Source organism: Telopea speciosissima, unplaced genomic scaffold, assembly GCF_018873765.1.
Source record: "Telopea speciosissima isolate NSW1024214 ecotype Mountain lineage unplaced genomic scaffold, Tspe_v1 Tspe_v1.0028, whole genome shotgun sequence".
Lineage (NCBI taxonomy): Eukaryota > Viridiplantae > Streptophyta > Magnoliopsida > Proteales > Proteaceae > Telopea > Telopea speciosissima.
In genome coordinates, this window is record NW_025317364.1 from 146,924 (window position 1) to 165,093 (window position 18,170).

Consider the following 18,170-nt stretch of genomic DNA (forward strand, 5'->3'; position numbering starts at 1 on the left):
AAGTATCGTAGCTTCCCTAGATCTTTAATCTCAAACTCCTGCCCAAGAAACTTCTTCATCGGTTGATCTCATCACCATCATTGCCAGTAACCACAATGTCATCCATATAGACTATAAGAACAGTGATGGTTTTTCTAGCCCTCTTTATAAAGAGAGTGTGATCAGCATTACTCTGTTTATAGCCCATAAAAATCATGGCCTTGTGAAACTGACCAAACCAAGCTCTAGGTGACTGCTTCAGCCCATAAAGTGCTCGCTTCAACTTGCACACTTTACCTTGATTACTGTCACAAGAAAACCCTGGTGAAATATCCATGTACACCTCCTCACTAAGTTCTCCATTTAGGAAGGCATTCTTCACATCCAACTATTGTAGATCCCATCCAAGATTGATTGCACAAGATAGCAAAATCCGAACTGTATTCAACTTTGCAACAGGAGCAAAAGTCTCCTGGTAGTCAATCCCATATGTCTGAGTAAAGCCTCTTGCAACCAGACGTGCCTTATACCGATCCACAGTGCCATCAATCTTCTGTTTAACCACAAACACCCATTTACATCCCACTGGTTTTTTCCCTAGAGGAAGATCTACAAGATCCCAAGTATTATTTTTTCTTAAGGCTTTCATTTCTTCCAACATAGCTGCCTTCCACTTTCCATCTGCATAAGCTTCCTACCAATTTTTAGGAACAGAAACAGAAGAAAGAGAAGACACAAATGCACAAAAAGACAGAGAAAGAGAACTATAAGAAACAAAGCAAAAAATGGGATGCAAGGTGTAAGTCCTAGTACCTTTGCGAAGAGCAATAGGTAGTTCGGAAGGAGAAGTCTCACCAGGAGGAGGACGAGGATCTAGATCCTGAGCCGGCAATTGGATAGTGTTAAATAAGGTACACCAGAATACCGTGGGGGTATTCTGGTCTTTGTCTTTGTACAGATTTATTTTTATTTCCTCATGTATTCCTAGATATGTCGGTTATGCTAAGGCTATTTTTGTCTTTTGGTTGTAATTCCTCATATTATAAATATAGGGCTTGACTGATCTCATCGATCATTCAAGTATTTTCCCAAAATTCTGTCTTTCATTATGGTATCAGAGCTACATTTTCTGATCTAGCCTTTTTCCTAGCCCCACCCCTTCCATTGTTCTCCCCTTTCTTCTCCTTCCACTTGATCCTCTTCCCCCCCCCCTACTCGATCTTCTCCATCTTTTATTCCTTTGTTTCTCTTCCTAAATTAGGGCAGATCTAATGAGGTGATCATGTGATATAGATGCTGCCCTAATCAATCACCTCTTCAATTGATGATTTGATATCTTCTTCAGTTTGATAGCTGCTGCCCACAATTCTGCGATTTTTTTTTGGAGCTCTCCCCTCTTGAAGATCAATCTATCCTTGCAATCGAAGCTGGTTTTCTTATTTGAGATCCATCACTGCAGTTTTGGACAGCTACTATCACAGGTTCTCTTCACAGGAATTGAGGCATCTCCCAAATTCCCAATATCGATCTCCTTTCAGGGTTTTTCAAAAAACCCTGACACTTATCAATTTGGGTATTTTTTGTTCTCTGCGTGGGCTGTTTTTTGGAGAGCATCCTCATCTACCTTTAAGACATTCTCGACAGTTTTTTCCAAGCTTTTGAAGACCCCTAATCCCAATCGATATCTTTCAGGGTTTTTTTTTCAAAACCCTGCTTATCGATTTTTTGGGACTTAGGGCTGCTTGTTGCTGCCATTATATTCCAAGTTTTTTGCTGCCAAATGGGAGACTCAGAAGTTACCACGGCTAACTCTGGAGGTGATTCTCAGCCCCGGACAGAATTCCTCCCTTATGCTGCCTCCATTAAACTCGATGGCACCAATTACCCCATGTGGGCCAGGTCTCTCTCCTTGGCTGTGGCTGGTAGAGGACTCAGTGGGCATCTTACTGGCACCTCAAAACAGCCTACTGAAGATGGACCTGCCAAGACTCGCTGGGCTGCCAATGATGCTATGGTTATGTCTTTTGTCTTGAATTCCATGCCACAGGAACTTTCCAGCCAGTACCTTCTCCTTGACACAGCCGCACAAATATGGGCTGCTGCTAAGGGCACTTAAGGACAATTGGGGAATGATGCACAGGTTTATGACATCTAGAAGACACTCCATTCTACTACCCAAAAGGAGCTGTCGGTTACTAAGTACTATGCTGTCCTCAAAAGTCTGTGGCAACAATTAGACCACTATGCTCCCTTTCAGCCCACCACAGCTGCTGATGTTACTGCCTATTCAGCCTATGTGGATAAGTTTCGTGTTTATGATTTTTTGGCTGGTCTTAATGCTGATTATGATCCCATCCGTGTGCAACTCCTAGGTAGGGTACCTTTCCCTACATTAGAACAGGCCTTCTCTTATGTTCTTATTGAGGAAACACTTCGGGCTGCAATGATGTTGGGTCCTCCAGTTGAAAGATCAGCCCTACAGCCTGTTGGTTCTAAAGCTCCTCCATCTGACACTACTGCTACTGCTACTGCTGCTGCCCCTACCAGGGAGCCTGTCAAGTGCATAGTTCGAAAACTCGTTTCGTTTTGGTGTTTCGGGCTGACCGAAATATCCGAAATTTCAGATATTTCGGTCGAAATTTTGCATTTTTCTGGTATGTTTCGGTAGGTCATTTCGGTGGGTTTTAGGCCAAATTAAGGCCTTAAACTTCATGGAAACCCTATTTTAGGCTATATAAACACATTTAAATGTTCAAATTGCAAAAATAGTCTCCCAAAGTGGTGTTTTGGACCATTGATTGGCAATGTATGGTCGAACCCTAATGTATAACTTAGTTAATTACACATACACATTGTTTAAGACTTTAAGTTCTAGAGGACATAATAAATTAACGATTAATAAGCAATTTAAACAAGTAAATTGACTTGGAAGTTGGAAACTTAAAGTGAATGACTCATAAGTCATAACTTAAGTCATAATATTTAGTACATTAAGTCAATAACAAGTTAACAACTTAAGAAGTTTGAATCTTGTGTTCTCCAAGTGGTTCCGGCGTAGATTCGAAGGTCGGTACACAAATCAGCAAAAAGAGTTTGAAGAATGAAGAAAACAGAAGAAACAAACCACAAAAGACAGCCTTGTTAGTCTCGGTTGAAATTTCGACCGAGACTAATGAGTTTCTGCCTTTTGTACTAGGTGTTTTGAAAAGAGAATCTCGATATCTCGCGAGATATGTACCAATATCTCGAGATATCACGAGATAATCGAAATCTCAACCAAGATTTGGAATTTTTTGGATTCGAGGTACCATTTCATTTCGCCCTGGTCGAGATTTTCGAAATATTCAAAATTTCAACCGAAATTTCGTGAGATTTAGTACTATGGTCAAGTGTGAACATTGCAACAAACTCTATCATACTAAGGCCCAGTGCTGGAAATTACATGGGAAGCCTGCTGATTTTGAGGCTAAACGTGGTCGTGCTAAACCTAAAAACAAAGCCAATCACATTGAAAGTGTAGCTCCAGCACCCACTACTGATAATAGTTTCTCCCAAGAGGAGTTCCAAGCTCTCCGGCTTATGTTACAGTCTTCCACTGCATCTACTACATCTGTTCCTACCGGTTATTCCACTCCATCAGGTTCCCACTTTGCCCGCTCAGGTATTTCCTTTGCTGGTCACTGTGCATCGGTTGTCTCCACTCCATGGATTATAGACTCCGGTGCCACTGATCACATGACAGGTTCTTCTACCCTTTTTTATACATATTCCCCTACTTCTGGCAAAGATAAAGTTCAGGTGGCTGATGCTTCCCTCTCCTCTGTTTCCGGAAAGGGGTCCATCAGTTGCTCCCCTTCACTTACCTTGTCCTCTGTTTTGCACATTCCAAAATTTACTGCTAATCTGCTCTCTATTAGCAGTATTACCAAAAATTTGAATTGCAAAGTGATTTTTTTCCCTACTCATTGTGTCTTTCAGGAACTGGACTCGGGGAAGACGATTGGATCGAGTAGGCTGCATAGTGGATTGTACCTTCTTAATGATGGACCGCAACAAGCTTTGCCTTCTCAGTTATGTCAGCCATCTTCTTTTTCCTCTGCATTGCACCAGTGGCATTCTAGATTAGGACACCCCCCTTTGGGCACCTTATCATATTTATTTCCAGCATTGTTTAAACATTGTAATAAGGAAGAATTTTTTTGTGAGCCTTGTGTCTTAGCCAAACAGACATGATCAAATTATCCTATATCTAATAAAAGAAGTTCTTCCCTATTTCAATTAATTCAAACTGATGTGTGGGGACCTAGTCGTAAAACCTCTCTTAATGGTCAACGATGGTTTGTTACATTCATTGACTGTCATTCCCGTTTCACTTGGGTATACCTCATGTATAACAAGAGTGAAGTTTTCTCTTGTTTTCAACATTTCCATAAGATGGTCCAGACCCAGTTTAATGTCACTCTCAAGATTTTGAAGAATGACAATGGGACAGAGTATATGGAAGGTCAGTTCCAACAATACCTTGCTACCCATGGAATTTTACATCAAACTAGTTGTGTTGATACTCCAGCCCAATATGGTGTGGCTGAGAGAAAAAATCGTCATCTCTTGGAGGTGGCTCGGGCACTTATGTTTGCTCGCCATATTCCCTCCGTTTATTGGGGGGATGCTGTCCTCACTGCGGCCTATTTGATTAATAGGCTGCCCACTCGGGTTCTTGCTTCCAAGTCCCCTATTGAGCTTTTACATGGCTCTTCCTTTTATATTGTTCCCCCTAAGATTTTTGGGTGTGTGTGTTATGCTAGGGATACTAGATCTCCTGGCAAACCTGAGCCCCGTGGTCTCCGCTGCATTTTCTTAGGTTACTCTGCTACCCAGAAAGGGTACAAGTGTTATTATCCTCCTGCCCGCCATACCATGGTCAGTATGGATGTTATCTTCCATGAGGCTCTCTCCTATTATTCATCCCCACCTCTTCAGGGGGAGAATTCTAGTGAAGATGTGTTGACCATAGATCCCCCTCTTAGGCATGTATATGATGAGTCTACCCCTGCTGTCCCTGATGTTCCGTCTGTTGTCCCTGCTGTTCCGAGTGTGCCTACCCCTACCCTTCCCTCTACGTCAAGGGGAGATATTCCTACACAGGGGGAGGTTCCCTATTCTTCTTCAAGAGGAGATGTTCCTGCACAGGGGGAGGTTCCTGCAATTCCTGTTCAAGGGGAGGTCACCCCAGTCTAGAGAACCATTGGTGAATTTCAGCGGAGGATTGATGCGACAAATTTGAAGGTTTTTGCAAGGAGCAGGACCAGACCTAGGGAGCTTCAATCCACTATGACACAAGTTCCCATCCAATTGCCAACTCCGGATCCGGAACCTACTTCTCCACCTGGTAATACTTCTTCTTTGGATCTCCCTATTGCTGTTTGCAAAGGTGTGAGGACTTGCACTCAACACCCTTTATCTCATGTTGTTTCTTATGATACTCTCTCTCCATCTTTTCGTGCATTTGTTTCTTCTCTTTCTTCTATTCGTATTCCTCAAAATTGGCAGAAAGCTCTTACAGATGGAAAATAGAAGGCAGCAATGATGGAAGAAATGGACGCCTTGAAAAAAAATAACACATGGGAGCTTATGACTCTTCCACCGGGGAAACGGACTGTTGGATGCAAGTGGGTATTTGTAGTGAAACAGAAGGTGGATGGCACTGTGGATAGGTATAAGGCACGCCTTGTGGCTAAAGGATTTACTCAGACATATGGGATCGATTACCAGGAGACTTTTGCCCCTGTCGCTAAGCTAAATACTGTCCGAGTATTATTATCTTGTGCAATCAACCTTGGATGGGACTTGCAACAGCTTGATGTGAAGAATGCTTTTCTTAATGGGGAACTCGATGAGGAAGTGTACATGGACATTCCACCAGGGTTCTCTTGTGACTCCAATCGAGGCAAAGTGTGTAGATTGAAGCGTGCTCTTTATGGGCTGAAACAGTCCCCTCGAGCATGGTTTGACCGTTTTCACAAAGCAATGGTTTCTGTAGGCTACAAGCAGAGTAATGCAGATCACTCTCTTTATAAAGAAGGTTGATGAAAAACTCACTATCTTGATAGTCTACGTTGATGATATTGTTGTTACTGGCAATAATTGTGTTGAGATCAGCAGGTTGAAGACATTTCTTGGCCAAGAGTTCGAGATTAAGGATCTAGGGAAACTAAGGTATTTTCTTGGGATTGAAGTTGCCAGATCTTCGAAAGGCATCTTCCTTTCCCAACGAAAGTATGTCCTAGACCTACTAACTGAGACGGGTTTGCTAGGGTGCCATCCTTCAGATACTCCTATGGATGCCAATGTTCGTCTCAAGGAAAAGGAGGGTGAACCGGTTGATAAAGCGAGATATCAAAGACTAGGAGGGAAGTTGATTTATCTCTCTCATACTCGTCCTGACATCGCTGTTGCTGTAAGTCTTGTCAGTCAATTTATGCATGATCCCTACACTTCACATATGGAGGTTGTTCTTCGGATTCTTCACTACTTGAAGTCAGCTCCGAGAAAGGAATTCTCTTGTCTCCTCATGGTACACTGCGGATAGAGGCATGCACTTGATGCTTGATTGGAAGGAGTTTCTTTTTCTTTTGTGGTGGCGAGAAGTAGCGAGAATGTGGCTCGTTCAAGTGCTGAGGCAGAGTTTCGTGCTATGGCACAAGGTATTTGTAAGCTACTCTAGTTGAAAGGTTTGCTACAAGATCTTGGAGTTCCTATTCGCCTTCCCATGATGCTGTATTGCGACAACAAGGCTGCCACTAGCATTGCACATAATCCGGTACGGCATAATACCAAGCATGTTGAGGTGGATAGGCATTTCATAAAGGAAAAATTAGAGGAAGGCCTTATTTGTGTTCCTTACGTGAAGTCTGCTAATCAGCTTGCTGATATGTTCACCAAGGGACTGCCTGGAAAGGTCTTTCATCCTAGTTTAGTCAAGTTGGGCATGAGTAACAGTTTTGCTCCAACTTGAGGGGGAGTGTTAAATAATGTACACCAGAATACCGTGGGGGTATTCTGGTCTTTTTACAGCTTTATTTTTATTTCCTCATGTATTCCTAGCTATGTCGGTTATGCTAGGGCTATTTTTGTCTTTTGGTTGTAATTCCTCATATTATAAATATAAGGCTTGATTGATCTCATCGATCATTCAAGTATTTTCCCAAAATTCTGTCTTTCATCAGATAGGTATGGCTGCCACAGTGGATTGATGCTGCCCTCTTTTGGAGCATCTCTTTTGGTAGGTGATAACATTCGAGTTGTCAATTCTCTTCTGAAATTCACTGATGGTCTTCTGGACTGGAGTCAACTCCCCCTGACTAGGAACATGACCATCATTATTTTCTACAAGCTCCCCTTGTAAGGGAATCCCTGTGGAAGAAGGGGCAGCAGCCAAAGTAGGCTCCAAAGTAGGCTAGATAGCAGCCATAGGCTCCAAAGTAGGAGGAGCCTCAAGGGGAGGAAGCACAAACACATCTTCATTAGAACCAGAATTCTCTCCCTGAAGATGTGGAGATGGATAATAGGAAAGACGTTCGTCAAAAACAACATCCATACTGACCAGAGTACGACGGGAAGGGGGATGGTAACACTTATAAGTAACCTAAAAAAACACACCGCAACCCACGAGGGTCAAGTTTACCATGAGATTTCGTGTCTCTGGCATTATACATACACCCAAACACCTTGGGAGGAACCACAAAGGTGGAATTCCCATGTAAAAGTTCAGCCGGACTGCGAGAGTCAAGAACACGAGAAGGCAACCGATTAATAAGATAGGTTGCAGTGAGGATAGTATCCCCCTAATATTGGTAGGGGGTATGGCGCGAAAACATCAACGCCCTGGTCACTTCCAACAAATGTCAGTTCTTCCTTTTAACCACACCATTCTAGGTTGGGGTATCGACACAACTAGTCTGATGAATAATCCCATTATCAGCCAAATACGTCTGAAATTGGTGTTCCTTATACTCGGTGCCATTAACACTTCTCAAAACCTTGAGATTAGCCTAGAACTGAGTTTGGACCATTCTATGGAAATGCTGAAAATAGGAAAAAACTTGACTCTTAGTATGCATAAGATAAACCCATGTATGCCTAGAATGACAATCAATAAAAGAAACAAACCAACGATGACTAGAAAGGCAAGTTTCACGACTAGGGCCCCAAACATCAAAATGCACCAACTGAAAAAGTGTAGAACTCCTTTTATTTGAAACTGAATAATTAGAGCGTGTCTGTTTGGCCAGAACACAAGCCTCGCAAAAAAAATCGGTCTTATCACATGATTTGACCAAAGTAGGAAATAAAGACGCTAATATTCCTAATGGAGGGTGACCTAATCTAGAGTGCCACTGGTAAATTTTAGAAGAGACTAAGGAGTTCTGATGTGGAGATGGTAACGGGGGTGGAGTGAGACGACCATCATCAAGCAGGTACAAGCCACCATGCACTTTACCCAATCCAATCGTCTTCTCAGAGGCCAGATCCTGAAACACACAATGGGAAGGAAAAGAAGTCACTTTAAAGTTAAGATCACGAGTAAGACTACTAATAGAAAGAAGGTTAGTAGTAAAATTAGGAATATGCAAAACTGAAGACAAAGTAAGGGAGGAAGTACAGTTGATGATTCTTTTTCCAAATATAGAGGAAAGAGAACCATTAGCTACTTTGACCTCGTCTTTCCCAGAAGTGGGAGAATACCGATGGAACAAGCTAGAGGAACCGGTCATGTAATCCGTAGCCCCAGAATCTATGATCCAAGGATGGGAAGCTACAGAAGCACAATGACCACCAAATGAAATACCTGACCGGGCAAAGTGTGAACTTGAAGGAGCAGAAGAGGTGGCAGGAGCTTATGTAGTAGAGGCAACAGCAGCGGAAGACCTTAGTAGTCGTAGGAAAGCCTATAGATCATCTTGGGATAGGCCAGTATCAATAGTCGGGGCTGTAGGAACAGATTCAGAGTGGTTTGCCTTATTTTTTGTCTTTTTCTTGGCAGCCCGTTTAGCCTCAAAGTCAGCTGGCTTCTTGTGAAGTTTCCAGCACTTCTCTTTGGTGTGGTAAGGCTTGTGACAATGGTTACAAGTAACAGTCCCTGTAGTAGAATCACCAAGAGAAACATGTCTGACAGGGGTAGGAGTAGCCTGGGCAGCAGACTGGAGGGCTGATCTGTCAGTAACAGGAGGGTGGAGCATAGCAGCCCGACGGTTCTCTTCAGAGGAGTCCAAAGCATAGGATTGTTCAAGAGTGGGAAAAGGGGAATGACCCAATACCTGAACACGAATCTAATCATACTCCATATTCAAACTAGCCAAAAAATCATAGACCCTGGTTTTGTCTAGATGTTTCTTATATGCAATGATATCAGCAGCTGTAGTGGGATGGTAATCTAAAAAATGGTCCAGTTGTTGCCAGAGACTACGCAAAGTAGCATAGTATTTGGAGACAGATAACTCCCCCTGAGTAGTATTATTGGCCTTCTTCCGGAGCTCATACACCTATGCATCATTACCGAGCTGTCCATATGTCTCCTTGCAAGCAGACCAAATTTGATGGGCTATATCAAGGAGAAGAAAACCATCGGCAAGGTCTGAGTGCATTGAGCCAATCAAATAAGACATAAGTACACCATTGTTGGAGATCCACCTGGTCAGAGAAGGGCCAGCTTCAGCTGGCATGACAGTAGTGCCATCAATATGGCCAGTAAGCCCAAGGCTGGCAATGGCAAAGTAGGCAGAGCGAGACCATATCAGGTAATTGCTCTCATCCAATTTGATAGGATTAGGGAGAAGATCACGGGTATCATTCCTACTATACCCATTGTCAGTAGAAGTTCCATTAGCAATTTCAGATTCAGCCATAAGTGTAGCAAAACATACCAAATCGCAAAGAAGGTTGTGGTAACAAGAAACACAAGATATCCTCCAAATTAAAGGCTAAAAATTGGAGGAGAATCCCCTTTCAATGTCACAAGATGTGTCCCCAAAAATCAGCAGCAGCAGACAAGTGTAGCCCCTATATCGATTTTTTCAGGGTTTTGAAAAAAACCCTGCTAGGCTGAAATCGATATAGGGAAGAAGGCCCAAAAACTGAATAGTTGAGGCTCAAATTTGGGGTAGATATGTCATTATAAGTGGAGAACCAACCTTCAAAAAACCAGCACCAATCGAGGTTCAAAACCCTGGGATCAATTTTTTCAGAGTTTTGAAAACAACCCTGATTTTGTTGAGATCGATGTAGGGAGAGAAACCTGCAAAAAAAGCACTAGACTGAGCTGAAACTTGGCTCGACTGTGGGTCTAGAAGAGACTAAGCACCCCTCCAAATATCAGCCCCAACAGAGGACAGCAGCCCCTAGATCGATATTTGTCAGGGTTTTGAAAAAAAGCACTGTTTTGGAGAAATCGATCTAGGGGGTCTTCAAGGCAAATCTTAGATAAAAAAAAATTCAACAAAGGAACCTGCTGCAGTTCTTGATCTTCAATAAGGGAGATTGATTCCTTACAGTTGAGGTGGAATCAATCAAATATGGGAAGCTTCAAATATCACAGCCAAGGTGTTGTTGATATGGAAACTTATGTAATCATGGAATGAGGTGAGAAAGGGCAGCAGCTGGATCTATGGATCACCTCATCAGTGCTGCCCTATTGAAGAATACAAAACAAAAGAAGAAAAGAGAGAAGAGAAGAGGAGATCAAGAGAGAGAGAGAGAAAGAGAGAAGAGAAAGAAAGAACTGAAAATAGAAGGTAGAGGACCCTAATTCAAAACCTACTCTGATGCAATGTCAACAAATTTAGAATTAGAGTAAGGCTTGGATGATTAATGATCATCCCAAGCTCTTTATTTATATCAATGACAATATAGAGAATAAAAATACAAATAAGCAATGAGGGACTAAAGCCCACATAATAGAAACATAAAAAACATAAGAAAAGGGTCTAAAATGCCCCTACGGTTCTAACAACTTGTGTTTTGGCCAAACAGACACGATCAACTTATTCTTTGTCAAATACAAGGAGTTCTTCTTGTTTTCAATTGGTGCATTCTAATGTTTGGGGTCCTAGTCGGAAAACATCTCTTTCTAGTCAACGATGGTTTGTTTCTTTTATTGACTATCACTCTCGGCACACATGGGTGTATCTTTTACACACACAAAATCAGGTTTTTGAGTGTTTTCGGCATTTTCATAAAATGGTCCAAACTCAGTTCCAGGCTACTCTCAAAATATTGAGAAGTGATAATGGAATCGAGTATAAAGAATCTCAATTTCAAAACTATCTAGCTGACCACGGTATTATTCACCAGACCAGATGTGTTAATACCCCTGCCCAGAATGGTGTGGCAGAAAGGAAAAACCGCCACTTGTTAGAGGTGGCCAGGGCTTTGATGTTTACTAGACATGTCCCATCGCAGTATTGGGGAGATGCTGTCCTCACTGCTGCCTATCTCATCAATAGGCTACCTTCCCGGGTTCTTGATTCTATAGTCCAGCTAAAGTTTTACTGTGGAATTCCTCCTTTGTTGTTACTCCCAAATTGTTTGGTTGTGTGTGTTATACTAGAGATACAAAAGACAAACTTGAACCTAGGGGGTTACGCTGTATTTTCTTGGGTTATTCTCCAACCCAAAAGGGTTACAAGTGCTACCACCCCCCTTCCCGCCGTACTTTGGTCAGTATGGATGTTATTTTTCATGAGACCGTTTCCAATTATTCTTCACCACCTCTTCAAGGGGAGAGTTCTAGTGAAGATGTGCTGTCTTTTCAAGTTCCTCCTCTTGAGGTTCCTCCTTTTCTAACCCCTACAGCTGTTGTCCATCCACCTACAGCTGCTGTCCAGCCTCCTACGGGTGCTGCCCAGCCTCCTTTAACTGCTGCCCAATCTCCCTTGGCTACTGCCCAAGGGGAGAGTTCTAGTGAAGATGTGTTGTCTTTTCAAGTTCCTCCTCTTGAGGTTCCTCCTTTTCTAACCCCTACAGCTGTTGTCCAACCACCTACAGCTGTTGTCCAGCCTCCTACGGGTACTGCCCAGCCTCCTTTAACTGCTGCCCAATCTCCCTTGGCTACTGCCCAGCCTCCTCTGGCTGTTTCCCCCCTCATCTGAAGGGAGTCCTTTACAAGGGGAGACCATGGGAAAGCGTGTTGCTGATGTTCCTATTCAGGGGGAGCTGACTCCTGTCCAGAGAATTATTGGTGAGTTTCAGAAGAAGATTGACAACTCCAATATGATCACCTATAAAAATAGAAGCACCAAAAGGGGGCAGCTTCAATCCACTGTAGCACCGATACCCATCCAGTTGCCGGCTCAAGATCCAGATTCTTCCTCTCCTGGTAAGCCCTCTTCCTCCGACCTACCTATTGCTCATCGCAAAAGTACTAGGACTTGCACTCTGCATCCCATATCTCGTTTTGTTTCTTATAGTTCTCTTTCTCCTTCTTTTCGTGCATTTGTATCTTCTCTTTCTTCTGTTTCCATTCCTAAAAATTGGTAGGAAGCATCTACAGATGGAAAATGAAAGGCAGCAATGTTGGAAGAAATAAGAGCACTACACAAACATAATACGTGGGATCTTGTGGCTCTTCCTCTAGGGAAAAAACCAGTTGGATGTAAATGGGTCTTTGTGGTCAAATAGAAGGCAGATGGGACACTGGATCATTATAAGGCACGACTAGTTGCAAAAGGGTTCACTCAAACCTATGGAGTTGACTATCAAGAGACCTTTGCACTAATGGTTAAACTCAACACTGTAAGAGTGTTATTATCTTGTGCTGCAAATCTTGGGTGGGATTTTCAGCAGTTGGATGTAAAGAATGCCTTCCTCCATGGGGAGCTTAAGGAAGAGGTATATATGGATGTTCCACCAGGTTTCACTGATGACAGGACCAGGGGCAAGGTCTGTAAATTGAAGCGTGCTCTTTATGGTTTGAAGCAGTCACCTAGAGCCCGGTTTGGTAGGTTTCACAAGGCTATGATTTCAGCAGGATATAAGTAAAGCAATGCTGATCACACTTTGTTCATCAAACGAGTTGGTCACAAAGGAACTATTCTCATAGTCTATGTGGATGATATTGTAGTCACTGGTAATGATGATGATGCTATCAAGAAATTGAAGCACTTCCTTGGCCGTGAGTTTGAAGTAAAAGATCTAGGGACTCTAAAATATTTTCTAAGGATAGAAGTTGCTCGATCTTTAAAGGGCATCTTTCTCTCTCAAAGGAAATATATCCTAGATCCATTGTCTGAGACTAGGTTGCTAGGTTGTCATCCTTTAGATACTCCTATGAAAGCTTCTACAAGACTTAGGGAGAAAGAGGGTGAACCTGTCGACAAAGGCCGTTATCACCGATTAGTGGGCAAACTAATCTATCTCTCTCACACATGACCTGACATAGCCATTGCTGTAAGTTTGGTAAGCCAGTTTATGCATGATCCTTATTCCTCTCACATGGAGGCAATCCTTCGTATATTGTGATATTTGAAGTCTACTCCAGGAAAAGGAATTCTTCTCTCTCCCAATGGTCATCTGAAGGTTGAAGCTTATACTGATGCCGACTGGGCTAGCTCTACTGACAGAAAATCAATTTCTAGCTATTGTTATTTTGTGGGTGGAAACCTGATTCCGTGGCTTAGCAAGAAGTAGAATGTTGTGGCAAGGTCCAGTGCTGAAGCAGAGTTCTGTGCAATGGCACAAGGAATCTGTGAACTTTTGTGGCTTAGAGGATTGTTACAGGATATTAGTGTTGTTGTCCATCTTCCCATGATGCTTTATTGTGATAATAAAGCAGCCATTAGCATTGCTCATAACCCTGTCCAACATGATCGTACTAAGCATGTTAAGGTTGACCGACATTTCATCAAAGAGAAGCTCGAAGCCGGACTCATCTGTGTTCCCTTTGTGAAGTTTGCTGATCAGTTAGCCGATGTGTTCACCAAGGGGCTAAGTGGCAAAATGTTTCTTCCGATCTTAGTCAAGTTGGGCATGCACGATATATATGCTCCAACTTGAGGGGGAGTGTTGGATTATATGGGCCAGAATACCGTGGGGGATATCCTGGACTTTTTACTATTTTATTCTTGTTTATATTATGTGGGTTTTAGTCCCACATTGCTTCCTTGTAATTCTGTCCTCTATTTTCAATAATATAAATAAAGAGCTTAGGTTGATCATTAATCATCCAAGCATTCACTCCTAATTCAAATCTCTCAACATAAGCCATTGCGGAACTGTGCCACCAATACCTCCTTATCCCACTCAAAATCAAATCAAGTGGCTAAATAGTAAAACCTGGCGACATACTCCACAACTGTCAAGCTATCCTGTCTCAACTATACAAACCTGAGGTGCATGCACTGCTTGTAGTCGGTAGGGAAGAATCTCAAGTTCATGGCTTCACTAATATCAGCCCAAGTAGTGACTTAACCCAATGCATCAAGTCCGATTCTGTTGTTGGTGTTTGATCCACTAAACTCGAGCCGTGCCCTTCAGCTTAGCCTCTGCAAATAAGATCTTAGCCTCAGTCAACCCATACCATCTGAAAAAAAATCTCCAAAAATGTGAACCGAGCCAAGGTACTATTTTGGGTTGTTATCCCCATAAAAATCAAGGATGTCTAGCTTTGCTCCTCTTTTAGCTCCATAAAGAATATCATCATGTCGGCCAATTCCATATGATGGTGGCAGTATAACATGAAAAGGGCCCTGAGGGACAGAGTTGGAAGAATCCTCAGATGGCATGGGATTCTTTCCTTTATCTAAAGACATTAGTCGGTCTATGGAAGCTTGCATAGATGTCATCATAGTCTGGATGGAACTGACAATTACGGTGAGGATATCAACACGTTCAATGAGGATGTCAATTTTTGTATCGATTTCTTCTCTATAAGAGTTGAATTGTTGGAGAACCTCACTATTGGCCACCTTGGTTAGGCTATGGTGGAATCTCCAAATTGATGGTGATACTAAGGACCACACGAAGAGTAAAAAGTTCAAATCAGAGTGTAGTGACTAAAAAGCAAATAAATGGAAGGTTATAATAGGGTGGCAAAACTGTAATTAACTTTAACTTTTAGGATCGACAAGAGGGTGAAATAAGGTGGGTGAGGACATACCTGGAATCTGTTCTTAAATGGGGGTAATAACGGAAAGTCACTAGAGAATGGGAAGAAGGGGAATAACTAAAGGGCTGGAATAGTATCATCTCCGTAAGTAAGGATAACAGGCTTAGTTAATGACCAGAAGTAAAATTGGAAATGAATGAAAGAAAAGAAAAATAAAGGAATAAACAAGGGGTAGTGCGGGGTACATACTACATACAGTAAAATAACCCAAACACACTATCAAGATGAGGGGGAGAGAAAACAAGTATCGTCTTCAACCTTGGCCTCGAACCAGCAGCGGACGATACTCAGAGCTCGATAAAAGGGAACTCCACTCCAGACATTTGGCACGCCGGAGAGTAAGGATTCAAACTACAGCGACAAAAACCAGGTACTCTCAATGCAATTGCCCACCTCTGAAACTCTTCTCTCTTTTTTTAACTGATGGAACTCTAGAAGGCAAATCGATCGATGTCACAATGGGGGGAAGGAAGATGAGGTGGCAGTGGAGTGTTGTTGCAGCACTGGTGATGGGAGGGAAATGTTGTGGGAATCAAAGGGAGGCGTGGATGTAAGAGAGACCAAGTTTCGTTTTTTTTTTTGTGTGTGTGTGTGTGTGTTTTGGATCTCAACTCTCGGCGGAATAGGGTGCTGGTAGCTAATTAAACAAGAACATAAATAGAAATAACAAGAGGGAAGAAAAGAAGAAGAAGAAGAAAGAAAGCAAATATCACAATGGAAGTGAAGAGAGAGATCGATGGGGGAGATGGGGAACTTCGGCTCTAATACCAAATTGGTGGAGGGCCGGTTAGAAAAGATGGAGAAATCTGAGATGGAATCTCGGAGTTGTAGTGAAGGGAGAGAATCAAGTAACCACACACTCACATTAAGCAACCCAAGCACTTTGTACTTCAAATTTGTCTCTCCAACGATGGATTACAAGGTATTAATAAATGAAAATCAAAAGACTCCTAACTAGAATGTAAGCCTGAAACCAACTTGCACCCAAACTCCTTATTATCTCTCAATCTCCTATTCCTAAGTAACCCCTTCAAAACAAAAAATGATAAAACAAAAGACATAAAGGCTAACTAAACTATTACCAGCCCTTATTAATGGGCCCGTTCCGTCTGGGTTTGGGTTTCCAAACCAGGTCATGCTGGTCCAACCAGTCAAGTGCTACTGCATCAAGATCAGACATTTGCCAAACTTGGTGGCCCATCTCAACCATATCACCCACCATATATGGGGTTTTACCCTGGCTTCTTATAAGTCCTTGTTCTTCAAACGATGCATATTTAATTTTCTTAGACAATTAGAAATCAATGTATTGCCACATGGAGAAATCAGGTTGGTCTGAAAGTTTAAAATTGACCGTGACAATATGCCCATTGTATTTGAGTCCTATTTTAACAGCCACATGGCAGCTGTGCTGCATTGGTTTCCAGATTTAATGCACCAGAAATGCCCTCTATTTATTACACACTGAATCAAAATGTCACTCATAGCCACAATCAGAAATGTAACCCGATTATTAATTGAAACCCAAATTATAATAGAACTCCAGCTGGAATCAAGAAATTGCATACTGAAAATCAAGGTTCTAAGGGAGCCCCACCAAACTGCACACTTCAAATCAAAAGTGACTCTGGCTTCACAAAAAGAAGGTTCTGCCAAGGCCTAGTAAGCCTGAATCAGCACCTCAGAAACCTTTTGGAACTATATTTTGACAGAATTGGGTACTTTTCAAAACTGTCAAATTAAAAAATGTATATAGGGAGGAAAATTTGAAACCAATATTTTGTCTGACATTTATACAACACTTGGTGTACAGATGGAATGGACATTTATTCCACCCACAGATGTAGTTATGGATCCAGGGCTTGATGCAATGAGACAGGTAAGTACTCACCATCCCAAGTTCTACACTTTGTACTTAAAATTTAAATCCAACAAAGTTCTTTAGAAGCATCAAAACAGAACCTGATTGGTGAGCAAGGATCCATGTAGTTGACCTCATTTAGTTTGGATAAGGCTATGTTGTTGTTGTTGTTGTTGTTGTTGTAGAAGCATCAAAACAGAAACTCAACGATATCTCGAAACAATAAGCAACTCTATCCAAGAGATAACTATATACACAGAATGCTTTGTTTTAAACCAGGAAAATTCGAGAAGAATTCTTGAATTTGTTTTTGAATAATAATTAGTTGCAAACTTCCTCATTACTCAAAAAATTGGTTAGAATTCATTTGAAACAGAAAAAAAAAGAAAAGAAAAGTAACATAAAACACCCATCCAAAAAAAAAACATCAAACTGAAAGAAATAAAGTCAATTTGAATCGAAACTCAATAAAGTACTGAGTACAACTTACATGTCTGTCACCAACAGGAATCTTGACGGAGTGCGGCTGCGGAATACAGTGTGTTCTATCGGTAACTTCATCCGTTGCTTCTGAGTCATTTGATTTCGTCAAGGCTCTAAACCGATATTTCTTTGTGCTTCTTGACGGAACTAAAGTGAATGTACAAAACTGAAGTTTTCCTGAACGGCGAAAACTGGGGCAAAATGGAGAGAGAAGACTTCTGCTTCGTATGGAGTGGAGAAAGGAAGGAGGAGGAGGAGAAGGCCTGGCATTGAAGAGAGGGTTGGCTAACATTTCTTGCTCTTGTGTGCAGGTGCTGATGGAGAGAGGATGCTGTTAGCTAGTTTACGACAGTCGACTGCAACTTTATCCCAAACTACAAATGTGGAGCTTAAAGCCTTGAAAGCGCGGCGAGATAAGCACATTGCCATAATTTCTACCTGTTCTACCCGAGGAAAAAAAAAAAGGAAAATTACGTGTACACTCCCTGTACTTTGCCAAAAATACAAATAAACTCGAAGTTTGAAAAAACTGGCTTGTACACCCTCCTGATTAAAAACAAAAAAATAAATAAATAAATAACAGTCCGTTAAAACCTAGTTGTTAACTGGTGACATGGAATATAAATTGGAATTGAAATGACTTTCTACCCTTTCCTAACACTTCTAACAAACCAATAACTGTCTCTT

General features: G+C 41.9%; 1 protein-coding gene across 1 annotated transcript in view; it reads right to left on the bottom strand.

Annotated features, from left to right (window-relative positions):
* The window catches only part of LOC122647341 (polyribonucleotide nucleotidyltransferase 1, chloroplastic), a gene marked incomplete at its 3' end in the record, with an annotated part of 163,933 nt that extends 146,086 nt beyond the window's left edge, over positions 1 to 17,847 (bottom strand). Inside the window, exon 1 of the mRNA XM_043840771.1 lies at positions 17,491 to 17,847. Coding sequence (XP_043696706.1) covers positions 17,491 to 17,775 — 285 coding nt within the window. The remainder of the gene's footprint in view (positions 1 to 17,490) is intronic.
* Between the last annotated feature and the right edge of the window lie 323 nt (positions 17,848 to 18,170).